This window comes from Patiria miniata, unplaced genomic scaffold, assembly GCF_015706575.1.
Source record: "Patiria miniata isolate m_02_andy unplaced genomic scaffold, ASM1570657v1 HiC_scaffold_19, whole genome shotgun sequence".
Taxonomy (NCBI): Eukaryota; Metazoa; Echinodermata; class Asteroidea; order Valvatida; family Asterinidae; genus Patiria; species Patiria miniata.
In genome coordinates this window covers 5,952,263-5,964,267 of record NW_024037057.1, presented here as the reverse complement: position 1 = coordinate 5,964,267, position 12,005 = coordinate 5,952,263, and the positions used below count along the sequence as shown (strand labels likewise).

The following is a 12,005-nucleotide window of genomic DNA, read 5'->3' as shown; positions in this document are numbered from 1 at the left end:
TATCCAGCCGCGCTCAAAAATCAGAAAATATGGGTACTGATCGTACGCATATTTTCTGATTGTTGTGCAGGTAATTAGTTTATGTTTTATGTTTTATTGTTTTTAAGAATGAGAAAGTATTTTTCTACTCAGACTATTTTTAAGGTATTCAGTACTAGTATTCTATTCTTTTATATTTAACCAGGATATCCTGAAATAGTTTAAAAGTTACCCACTGGGGCCCTCCATACTTTAGAAATAAAAGGACATGGAATTAATGCATTACAGTTTAAAAAAAACACTATTGTGTATTGTAAAACTATTACAACTATAGTCAACCAGCACTTGACAATTTCCTTGTCTGATTAAAACTATATATTCGTTACATAATCCTGTAATTAAATTTTGCTAAATATTGAATATAACACCGATTATAATCGTAGAGTTAAGTTGCACATTTTTTCAGTATTTTACTCAGAATTTATTTCTATACCGTACGTAAGGCATTTTTTTATGGACAGGGTGAGTAAAAAAACCAAATGTCGGGACTATTGTTTTAGTGAAGTTGTACATGTAGCACATTCAAAATCTAGGATATGAAAGCCCATTTCATAAGCTTTCTTTTAGTACAAGAATCATTCGAATCACTCATGTACTTTTTTACGTTACGGAATTTTCAACACAAACAACGTTTCAAACTTCTGTCCACGGATCACAACAAAGGTAAAAGTGTTCTTTCAGCAAAACGAAAACAATTCACGTACATTCCTATGTGAATGGACTGATCCAGTAAGCCATCGCCTCATGGTGTTCTGACCAATCACAGCCGTGATTTATGTCTGACGTGCGTGCACTGAAGTCCGACATGCGTGCAGGCGCGTACGATGCGCGCGGAAGGAAAATGCAGTGTGGCATTGAGAGGAGCACGTGTTAATTTGCCCACGTGCGCACTGGGCGGAGCTTACTGGATCGGTCCATTGTTTTCGTTTTGCTGAAAGAACACTTACCTTTTTTTTGTGATCCGTGGAGAGAACTTGAAAATTCCGTTACAAGAGTGATTTGAATGATTCTTGTACTAAAACAAAGCTTAAGAATCGGGCTTTGGTGATGGATTACTCATAAATATTGATTTGATTTTGTGTATCTGTACACAGGAATTGTTCGGCAGAGTTTTAACCGATCAGTTGAACATAAAAAATGAAATATTATACCTTTCAATACAATACACGAGGACTTTAATAACTAAGGTGAAACTTTGTATGAGCTTTTGTAGCAACTACTACTTCATCAGGTGCAATGAAGAAAAACATCAGGCAAGGTTACATACAATACATTGTACAGTATATAAACATTGCCTGGTGAGGTTTTTCTTCATTGCATCTGATAAAGTAGTTATTGGTACGAAAGCTCATGCAGAGTTTTACCTAAGTTAGTCACAAAAGCGCTATACAACGTTTTCATTTATTACTGTCTTCAATACTAACACGGCTTCCCAGTACTTAATAAAATGCATGTGTAGATTTAAGCTTCAAATTGATAACGCATACATGCTTTCTTTGTGGCATTTGCACCATTTTGAAATTGGAGCATTGAGGTTTATATTTTTGTGGAAGTACTATTTTTTTATGATGAGGCTGTTGACTTTTAACTACCTGGTCTGGTTTTGGGGTAGTTATACTGCCATTTCTATACTGTATATAGTTCCATACGAAGTCCTATTGACTGTGTACATTAAGGTGGAAGTACATGCGCTTCAATAAATTCGCCCTTTACTAGCGTTGTAATGCAAAAATACCTTGTCAACAAACTTTCTTTGTACATGTACTGCTCTTTTCCACATACTACAGTAACACATGGATTTATTTCATAGGCGGTATTTGACTGTCCTAAATTCACAACGCAACGCCCCAGGTGCATTCTGCGCGACATCGTGCATTATACGCTCGACGCGCGCGCCAATCTCCATAAAAGGAGTGTTTACATCTTATTCGCGAGCTGAACGATCCATTATTTAGCCAGAGGGGTGTTTAAAAAGACATGAAGTGAACTTGTTGAACAAAATCGGGGTTTTTGACGGAAAAGTTTAGATTTTTTTTTTTTACCGAAAAGGTATTTATGAATGGGAATAAATATGTTCGGCTCGGGTAGTTATCAGCACCCAGACTCCAAGCGGCCTTAAACAGTGTGATTAAAACCTCAAAAGCACACATTTATTCCCTTAGGCCAAAACAAGTCTCCGGTTTCTGGTATGGAGCTAGCTTGCCCACAAAGTGGTGCGGCGACGCGGCTTTCTTTTTACCGTTTGTTTTTCTTCAAAATGTCGGCTGATGACTGCAAATGGTGCAGGACTAAACTAAGTGCAAATACGTGGGAGTCCAAAGAGGCCACATAAAGCTTATACTCGATCGTAACCCGGTTTTGAGACATCATCTTTCATTGAAAAAAAAAACGTTTTCATTTTGCCGACGCGCATGGCTACGGTACATACCAGAAACCGGAGACTTTTTTTGACCTTTTTCATAAATACCTAATACAGTTTACCGATTACTATTGGTCGAGAGCCCGTCTCGCGACTGGCCTAAAGCGGATGATAAAGACATGGGTCAAGTTCGTGTTATTAGACCTATTGCTGACCGGTTAACCATAGTTCGACTAAAGTTAGCCTGAACTCTGTCTAGTCGCCTGATGGGTAATAATTACCCATCCGGACCCCAACTGGTCTTAAACAGTGAACCTCCCAAACACACCTTTCTTCCTTATTAATACAACTCTCCAAGGTGTTTGAGATACGTACACATAATATTAAATCTTATTTCATCATCTTAAATTCTCCGTTCAATTTGTTTGGGGTTAAAAACCAATGACTTTTGGAAAAATTCCATCCAAAGATGATCACCCCGAAAAGTATTCCTGAAGCCCATCGCCATTTTGAAAAGGGACGCATACGATCCATTGCAAAGTAGAGCCATTTAGGGCCTTATTCATCTCTCCACAGCTTCCAACCTTTTTACAAACCCTCTTTTAAATTTCATGGCCCTTAAAATGCTCTCATACTGGATAATTTGAGGGCATGCAAATTGTGATTTGGCCGACAATTTCGGGCCGATTCACTGACAAGCTGTACCCTGAACTCCAGTATTTAGACCAATAGCCCAACAAACATTAGGTAAACTGGCCCATAGTGGTCCTATGACTGCCGGTGCGAGCCCGATACTGGTCGGTACTGGGAAAATTACCCAATGTTTGCTGGGAGACGACATCATGGAGCCGCCATCTTGTTTACTGTTAAGTGTTCAAGAATGTTAAGTGTTCAAGAAGGTTCTGCGCGATAAAAATTGTATCTATATGGATCATGGTTTCTGGGTGTGCAGCCAGGGTTGAAGTCGAAACGCCGACGAATTCGTGGTTTGGTAAACTAGTTTACTTGACTTCGGCCGCATCAACATATTAGCTAGGCTGGAAGATATTGATGGGGCACCTTGGCTCATAATGTCAGTTTCCTACTTCAAAACAAATGGAATCGAATGCGTCGTGATTTTGGATACAAGTATTTTCGTTTGCTTCAAGATTTCGAAGATAATTAGAGATTCTGACGAATGCATGCAGCCGATTTGGTAGTGAAACCGTGGTTTAGTAAACTTTGGCACCTTGACCGTGACATTCTTACTTTCGCATTAATGTTGACCTCGTCGTTTGCGCGTGCGCGTACAGCTAGCTAGACATGGTCATGCATGCGGAACGATTGGGATTTGTTATGTACGGGACGTGTCGATTTCAGTTTCTCGTCGGTATACAAGCTCATGCAAAAAATCTATTCTCCGAATTTGCCGAGCACTGAGCAAAAGTTAGGTTGAATCTGTTTGTCTTCCTCAACGCAGTTTAACCATCATGTCGACAGGTAAGTTATATTTCATTCAAGTATGATGTAGTTTATTACTTTATTCCCCGAATTGAGCAATTTAATCTGTTTTCCTTTCTCCACGTCTACGGCTCCACAAAAAGAGGGTGTATGTCGCAAAAAGTGATATTGTGTTTATGCATGGTTGGAAAGCCCTTAATGTTACTTGTGGTGGTCTGCCCGGCTTTGATTCTAGGGATGGGGTCCGTCCAAGATGGATGAAGCTGGACACCAATCTGTTCTCATTGTTTATTCAAAGTTGCTAGGAAAACAGAAAAACGCCCCCAGTGTCAGTCTAGCCTTAAAGAGACACTAGGTCCTGGAACAGCCCAATTGGGCTACACAACGCGCTTTAAACGAGATGATGATAATCGGAAATAACATTTAAAAGTAGGATATAAACATCCACACAACTATCCTTTCAAAACTGGGCGTTTTTGTGTTATTCCTGTATAATGCATGCGAGAACGAATTTCGGGGTCCACTTTTGCAACCCCATAAATTCAAGCTGTTTGCATGCTAGTTGTGATTTCATTCGTGCGCGTAAAGTGTTCGCCTTTTGCGGACGTTGAAGAAACCACAATATTTTTTCGCACTGGTGATTGGTCACCGCGCGCTGTTAAATTCCCGAGACACACAACGTGTATAGCGTACACTGAGAACGACACGAAAAACGTATTCGTACTCCGTCATGTCCGATGTAAACAAGCGGGGTCTGTTTTCGTCTTTTCTCGAGAACGAAGACATTAGGTTGGTTTCCTTTCAACCAGATGTTTGAAATAGGCTAAGTAAACAATCCAAAACATAAAATTTTCGGGGATTTCAGGACCTAGTGCCCCTTCAATGTCTCGATCATAAATGGAGTAGTGACTGCACATTCTGCCGTGCCTGCCTTCCTGGAAATAGCTGGCGTTGTTGTCGAACATTAGAACGATGCACACAAAATGCTTGTTTTTTCCCCACTTTGTTCATCAAAATCAACATTTCTGTGAATGAAACCTGGAACTGTGGATATTAAAGATGTCTTCACGACAAAAATGAAAATCACATTTTTCACCCTCTCAATGTCGAGCGGGCCATTACACAATAATGCTCAGCGCGACTTAATACCTTCTTTGTGGAATCGGTCACATATTTTATTCAAATGTATGATGTTGTATATTATTACGTTTTTCTCCGATTTTGAGCAATGTGTAATATGTTTTGCTTCCACGCTTATTTAACCAGCATGTCAACAGGTATGACATTTTTATGTATTCAAAATGTATGATTTTATATTTGTTATTTACTTTATTTTCCGAATTTGAACAATTATGAGCAAGGTTCCTTCCGCCACGTATGCTTTAACCACCACGTCGACAGGTGTGGTATATTAATTCAAAATGTATGATAGCGTGTTTTTTCTTACTTTTTTGGGCAATAAGCCAGGTTGAATCTTTAGAAACCACCAAGTCGACAGGTATGGTATATTTACATGTACGGAATTCAAAATGTATGATTTAGTACCTTAGTCGTGGCAATGGGAACAAGTGCAATTTGTTCAGAAAAAAACCCCCAAAACCTATTCATCACGACCCCACATAATTTGTACACGACCATCTAAGAAGTGTCGTTTATTTTTGGTCTAATAATCTTTTTGATTGCAGAATATAAAGAGTTCCAGAATGAGGCTGATGCTGATGATGGGGCCAACTGTCCGCCCACCCAGCCCCAACCTGCACAGGGCGATGCCCCGCCCCAACCAGAACAGGGCTATGATGCGCCGCCCCCGTACAATGACCCAAACCATGGAGCTCCAGGCCTGAACTATCCGCCTGAGCACGCGGCGCCGGTAGGCCTGCATGTCAAATTCATCCTCATCACTAATCTCACATAAATGTACCTACTTGGTCCGTTGATAATTTCACCATGATATCCCAAAGCGCTCTAAAAAAAATGCCATGGTTATATTTTTTTTAAACAAAATGGGTTACACACTTAGGCCTAACCTGCAGCTAAAATTGGGCTTGGCCAATGCAATACATCAACGAAAATAGGCCGACCTAGCTCTTTCACAATGAGTACGAGGTTGCTGCGCCATGTTGGTTCATATCATGCTAATTGCTTGAGCTTTGGGAAGGAGCCCGCAGGTTCCAGCCTATTATGTTTGAGCTTGTAGTGGTAGCCTAATGGAAATGGACAACTTCATAATATGGAGACTCGTCATTCACCGAGCTGTTTCATGAAATTACATGGGAAAAAATGGAGCCAGGCTATTGGTGCCACATAGACCTATAAAGGACAAATACTCGACATACATTATCAGACAAGCCGTATGTTCTTGGACAAGCTTTACAGGCCTTGCCTGCCTTTTTTTCAGCGAGTCTCAGAAACCTGTGAAACTCACAATCCATGTTGGCTGTCGGTCGGTGAGAAAGCCACAGAAAAGCTATTAACATATGCAAATGTCCATAAAAAGCCTCACAAGTGATGTGGTAGTTAAGTCATTCGGTCCATTATTGCGAGGTAAAGAGGACACTAGACCAAGTTCATGTTGCGGCCTTCTTGATTTCCCCCATTAAAATAAGCGTATCCAAGGCGAGGCTGGAAGGGAAAATAGTCTGGTTCCTTTTTTCACAAAAACTTTATCATTCAGTACTGTTATTGGATACAGGGAACATGACTGAAATGGAGGCAGCATGATAAAGGTCTATAGGCTGGCCACTCTCGTACCTGCAAAAAATATTTGAAGGCATTTACAGATGTCATTTCCTGCGATGTTTCTGAAAACAAATTTAGGGCTAGAATCGTTCATTTCTAAATATCATGTCGGACCCATCCTCAGAAGGTCACGCAAACAATGTCACCTTTTAATTAGTTCTTTTCAGAACCACACTTCTTCACAGAACACACATTCTATGGTGTACCTGCAGGAACCCTATGCCTTCCCACCATGTAACGTTCCAAATCACATTTTCCTTGTCTTACATCAGACGATGGTTCAGGTAGTCGCGCCTCGGCCTCAAACCATCATATCCACTACCGCTGTCTGCCAGCCTAACGATTACTTCGGATTGGCACTCTTTGTGACCTTCTGTTGCTGCCTGCCCCTCGGCATTGTGGGATTGATCAAGTCCAGTGCTGTAAGTATAGTGGCGTAGTTAGGGGCGGGGTCGACACCCCATCCTCCCCCACTTTAACACCTATACTCGCCCCATTGCCGATCCTGCACATTTTACCCAAGATATACCAGGGTGAGTGGCGCCTTGTGGTTAGGGTTTGTGACTCGTGATCAAAGGGTCAAGGGTAAGGCCTTCGATCCAGCTGCTGGTCATATGCTGTGTCCTTGGGCAAGCCACTTCACCCACTTGCCTCTCCCTCCACCTAAGAATATATAAAGGGAAAGCAGCATTATCGGGGGAGTACCTTGCTCTATGATTTTACCTTATCCATTCTCAGCCCTTGGCCTCACTTTCACTTGCACGATTCCATAAACTACACTCGTTTGAATGAAGGGAATATGGTTCAAATCCAGGCTACCTCATTTTTTTGTTGTCTGTCAATATTTTGGCTGTGATAGTGTTTTTAGGCGACTGCAAACAGCCGTCATTTTGAACTTGCTGGCTAGTCTTGTTTGCAAGATAATTTGTTATCCATGCCCTACGCGCGGCGAAGCCGGCCAGACTCATTGTGCCCCGGTTATGTCAGGGAGGAGTGGGCCTAAGCTTGTGGTTTGGGTCGGCGTGCCGATGCCGACAAGCCGCTACCCAGCCACCGGTGGTCGACAGTGGCTTGCGGACTTGTTGTTCGCCTCAGTTCTACCAGGGAGGAAACAGGCTAGGGTTTGTAGACTCGTCATCAAAGGGCCACGAATAAGGGGCTCAGATTCTGCCAGCTGCTCGTCATAGGCTGTGTCCTTGGGCAAGCCAATTCACCGCCACTTGCGTTTGTTCCTTGCTCGTTGTTCCACAAAAAAAAAAAATCTGCATTGGCTGGGAAGTAACTTGCATTGGACAGGCATCACTTCCAGGGGGAGTAAACAGTATTGTGTCGCTGATTTGTCTCAATTAATCCGATAACTCCAACAGGTGCGCAACCGTTTCATGGTTGGGGACATCGCCGGCGCGGAGCAAGCCTCCAGGGAAGCCCAGACGTACTCCCAGTATGGGCTTGGCATCGGCATCGGTTTCTTGTCCCTGAACGTTGTTGTTGGTGTAGTGTACGCCGCGACGATTTAAAACCACGTGCATGTGTGACTGCTGAGAGTGAGCATAGTTCTGATGATGTTGGAGAATTTGTGAGAGTTGAATGTGGAAAAAGATGTTTCCTTCCTTTTTTTCTGCGAACATTTTAAAATTAAAACTTTTTTTGGCCACTTAATATGCATATAATGCATGTCATCTTCTAGTTTCGCCACAAAATGGCTGTTTGCGGGATCTGGAAGGATCTGGAAGTGTGAGAAGTGACAGTTATGTATATAACAGAGTGTATGAGTGATTGAGCATTTGGCATTTAGGGAAATGAATATCTGTTTATTGGCTCTAGTTTTAATATTGGCGTAGATAAACGTTTTACTCTTAAGATAAAAATTGCTTCTTTTATTTGTAACCGAGAACAGTGCCCTGTTTTTGCCCAGAAAATAACATTGTCACACCCTCCGCTCAAATATATAGCCTTTTGTGTTATCCGCCACGGACAGATATTCAGAGTGTATTTTCTTTTTGATAATTTGTTTTTTCCTTATTGCTATAGAAATAACCAATGTTTATGAGTGCCATGGTAAGAATAATTTCATGCGGTGACAGATGGAGTGAAATGGAACATTCCGTCTGTCACCGAATGAACTCATTCTTTCCATTGCACGAATGTAAAACATCTATCATTTGTTTTATACAACACCTCGTCATCTGATTGGTCAGAGGAACTTATATTTACCGTTGAATAGAACTTCTATAATTTTAGCGAAGAGTTATATGTAGGATGAGTGTGTAGACGTTCTGATTTTGTGCAAGCATTTAGTATATTTGTAGGCCTATCATATTTATAAAGCACTTTTCTAAGAAAGGAACAACAAAGTGTTTTCTTCTTTAAGACTATTGTGAATTTATTCCGAATTTGTATTCTTTTATTTGTTTACACAGGGTATGCATGCACAAACAGTTTACAACTGGTTTCCATTTGGGACATTCCATACATAAGAAATGTTCACATAACTACACTTACAAGTACAATTTCATAAAATAAAAGGACATGGAATTCATGCATAACTATTCAACAACTCTATTTACTACTTACAACTATTGTCAACCATTCTTTAAATAATCATGTAATCAGATTTTTGCTAAATATTGAAATATAACACCGATGATAATCGTAGAATCAAGTTGCACTGTTTTCAGAAACCAACTCAGTTTATTTTATACCATGCGTAGGCCTAAGGCCTTTTTTCTTTGGTAGACACCGGCTCGAAAGACCATGACGTTGGACGTACCGTCGGACAAATTGATTTGATTTCGTGTACACAGTAATTAATGTTTCACTGACATGTACTGAGTTACAGCCGATCTGTTGAACATAATTGCTAAAATGAACTTTCAATAAAATGCATGTGCAGATATAAGCTTCAAACTGATATATACATGTTTCATTTGTGGCGTTGGGAACATTTTGAAATTTCAGCATTGAGGTTTATACTTCTGTTGAAGTATTATTTTGATGATAAGACTGTTGATTTCTCCTAACTTCGAACTTGGGTCTGGTTTGGGGTTAATTTTCTTGCCTTGTCTGTAATAGTTCTGTACGCAGTCCCATTGACTGTGTACATTTTATGCAGAAGTACATTTTATGCCCTCCGAAAAATTCGCTTTCGACTATATGTATTGTGATGCAAAAATGTCCTTGTCAACAAACTTTCTTTTGAACTGCTCTTTTCAACATACTACCGCACAGTTGTTAGATGGGTACTCTACACTGGTAAACGTAATACAGTTGTTTAAATGCGCGCTGGCAGGTTGCCAGTTGTGTAGCGCTCGTGTGTAGCCGTACTGCACGAAAGCAAGGGCCGATGTTAACGCAGACCCCATAGTCTGCGCCATTTGAAGCTATTTACACAAGAGCTTTCGTACCTAGCATTATATCGAGCCCCTTTTGACCTCTTTGCCATTGTCAATTGCACGCATATATTTCAATAACTGCAGAAATCAGTAGCGGCAGACAAACTGCTACTCTGCATTTCAGGGGAAAAAGCCAGCAAGTGCATGCCATTATTATTAATAATTTATTTATTTATTTGCAACAAAACATCAAAAGAAGTGATTGGATTAAAAACAAAGACACATCAAAATCTTACACAACTTGTAACATTAAACCTTAACAAAAAGTATAGTTTACAATGAACCGAAAAAAATCGACAAACATGAAAATGAAAAACAAAGACAACGAAATGTCTTTCAAACACAACCCCCCCCCCCAAAAAAAAAAGAAATCTCAGGAATCGGGAGGTTTCTGTATTTCTTGTACAGTTTCTCTGTTTTGGGTCCATTTTTTCACCAAGGTCCCTCAAAAGTGCTATTAAAGTATGCAAACCACCAAAATTAAAGCTGCACATTTCCCATACACAGATAATTTTGGATAAGAGGTCCTTCCGGCCTATACTAATTGGGATTGATTGTATAATTATGTCTTATCCCTAAAAAAAAAACCCATGATTTTATTTTGGCAATATTAGACCAGAATCTTCACGAAACTATATATTGGTAGCAAGAACCAATCAAAACATTAGGTGTTTATTTAGGAAAGAACATGAATGAATGCTATGAATTAATTTGGGAAGACAAACTAACAAACTGCACGAACTTAGTCAACAAATGGAAAAGACGAAACTTGACAATACCAGGTAAAGTATCCGGCATTGTAAACAGCTTGGCAATACCAATATGTACCTTTCAAGGCATCATATTCCAACTCCACAAAAACTGATTTCGAAAATGGAAAGTCTTGTATTTTCCTTCAGTTTGCAAGGGAAAATAGACACAATTTCAAGAAAAACTTTGATGTGTGGTTTGGATTAAGAGGGTCTTAATTTAATTGACTTTGAATCACACAATGCAGCGCTAAAATACAATTGGATCATTAAATTGATAAACAAAAAGCTGGTAAATGGAACATTTTTGTGATTCCTACCTAAATTTATTTTGCCCTGATTTAGCTGTCCTAAATATGAATCTTAAAAACGCAAAATGTCTTTAAAACCTTCCAGGAAAACTACCACAATATTACAAAGAGTTAATACATAGTTGGTAGAAACTTTACAAACGGCAGAATATGCAAACACATGTATCCCGAATTGAAATAAAGACACAAATACTTTGGGGTAACGAGTACATCAAGTAAAAATGACAAACCTTCGTTTTCCAAAATTTGGATCAAATCAAATGTTGTTTATGTTAACGACATATTGAACGTAAATGGCGAACTGTCCAAAAAACTAATTAAAAAAACCAAACAGAATTGGTTAGGCCAAAAAAAATAAGTCTCCGGTTTCTGGTATGGAGCTTGCCCCAAAAGTGGTGCGGCGACGCGGCTTTTTTTTTTTTTTTTACGTGTTTTTTTTTTTTTTTTTTTTTGGGCTTCAAATGTCGGCTGATGACTGCAAATGGTGCCCGACTAAACTTAGTGCAAATATATGGGAGTCCAGAGAGAGGCCACATAAAATTTATTCTCGATCATAACCCCATCTAAAAACACGTTAAAATTGTGCAGCAGCAGGATTCCAGTCAAACCAGTGAGTTTGGCGGTTTTGAGACATCATCTTGTATTGAAAAAAAAAAATTCATTTTGCCGACGCGCATGGCTACGGCGACGCGCGCGCATACCAGAAACCGGAGACTTTTTTTTTTTGCCTTAGTTATAATATATGTATTAACTTGGCCCTGCCCAAAGAATGGTCAACAAAACTCTTTAATAACGATATAATTTCAGTTGAAAGACATGCTTGCGTCAGCGATTGTGTAGGTAGGTTAGATAAACATAATTACAAGGATAAGGTTTTATAAAAGCAAAAAAGGTTTTATAAAAAATACCTGTCGCACAAAAACGTTGGAATGAAATACTGCAGACTGATGGAATTAATTGTGGAAAGAAACAGTTA

At 39.8% G+C, this 12,005-nt stretch overlaps 1 protein-coding gene across 1 annotated transcript; it reads left to right on the top strand.

Moving 5' to 3' along the window:
- Positions 1–3,867: 3,867 nt before the first annotated feature.
- LOC119726068 (proline-rich transmembrane protein 1-like) lies at positions 3,868–8,094 on the top strand. Its single transcript, XM_038197686.1, has 4 exons — positions 3,868–3,877; positions 5,524–5,708; positions 6,850–6,999; positions 7,945–8,094. The coding sequence occupies exons 1-4, from the start codon at positions 3,868–3,870 to the stop codon at positions 8,092–8,094; spliced, it is 495 nt and encodes a 164-aa protein (XP_038053614.1).
- Positions 8,095–12,005: the final 3,911 nt, after the last annotated feature.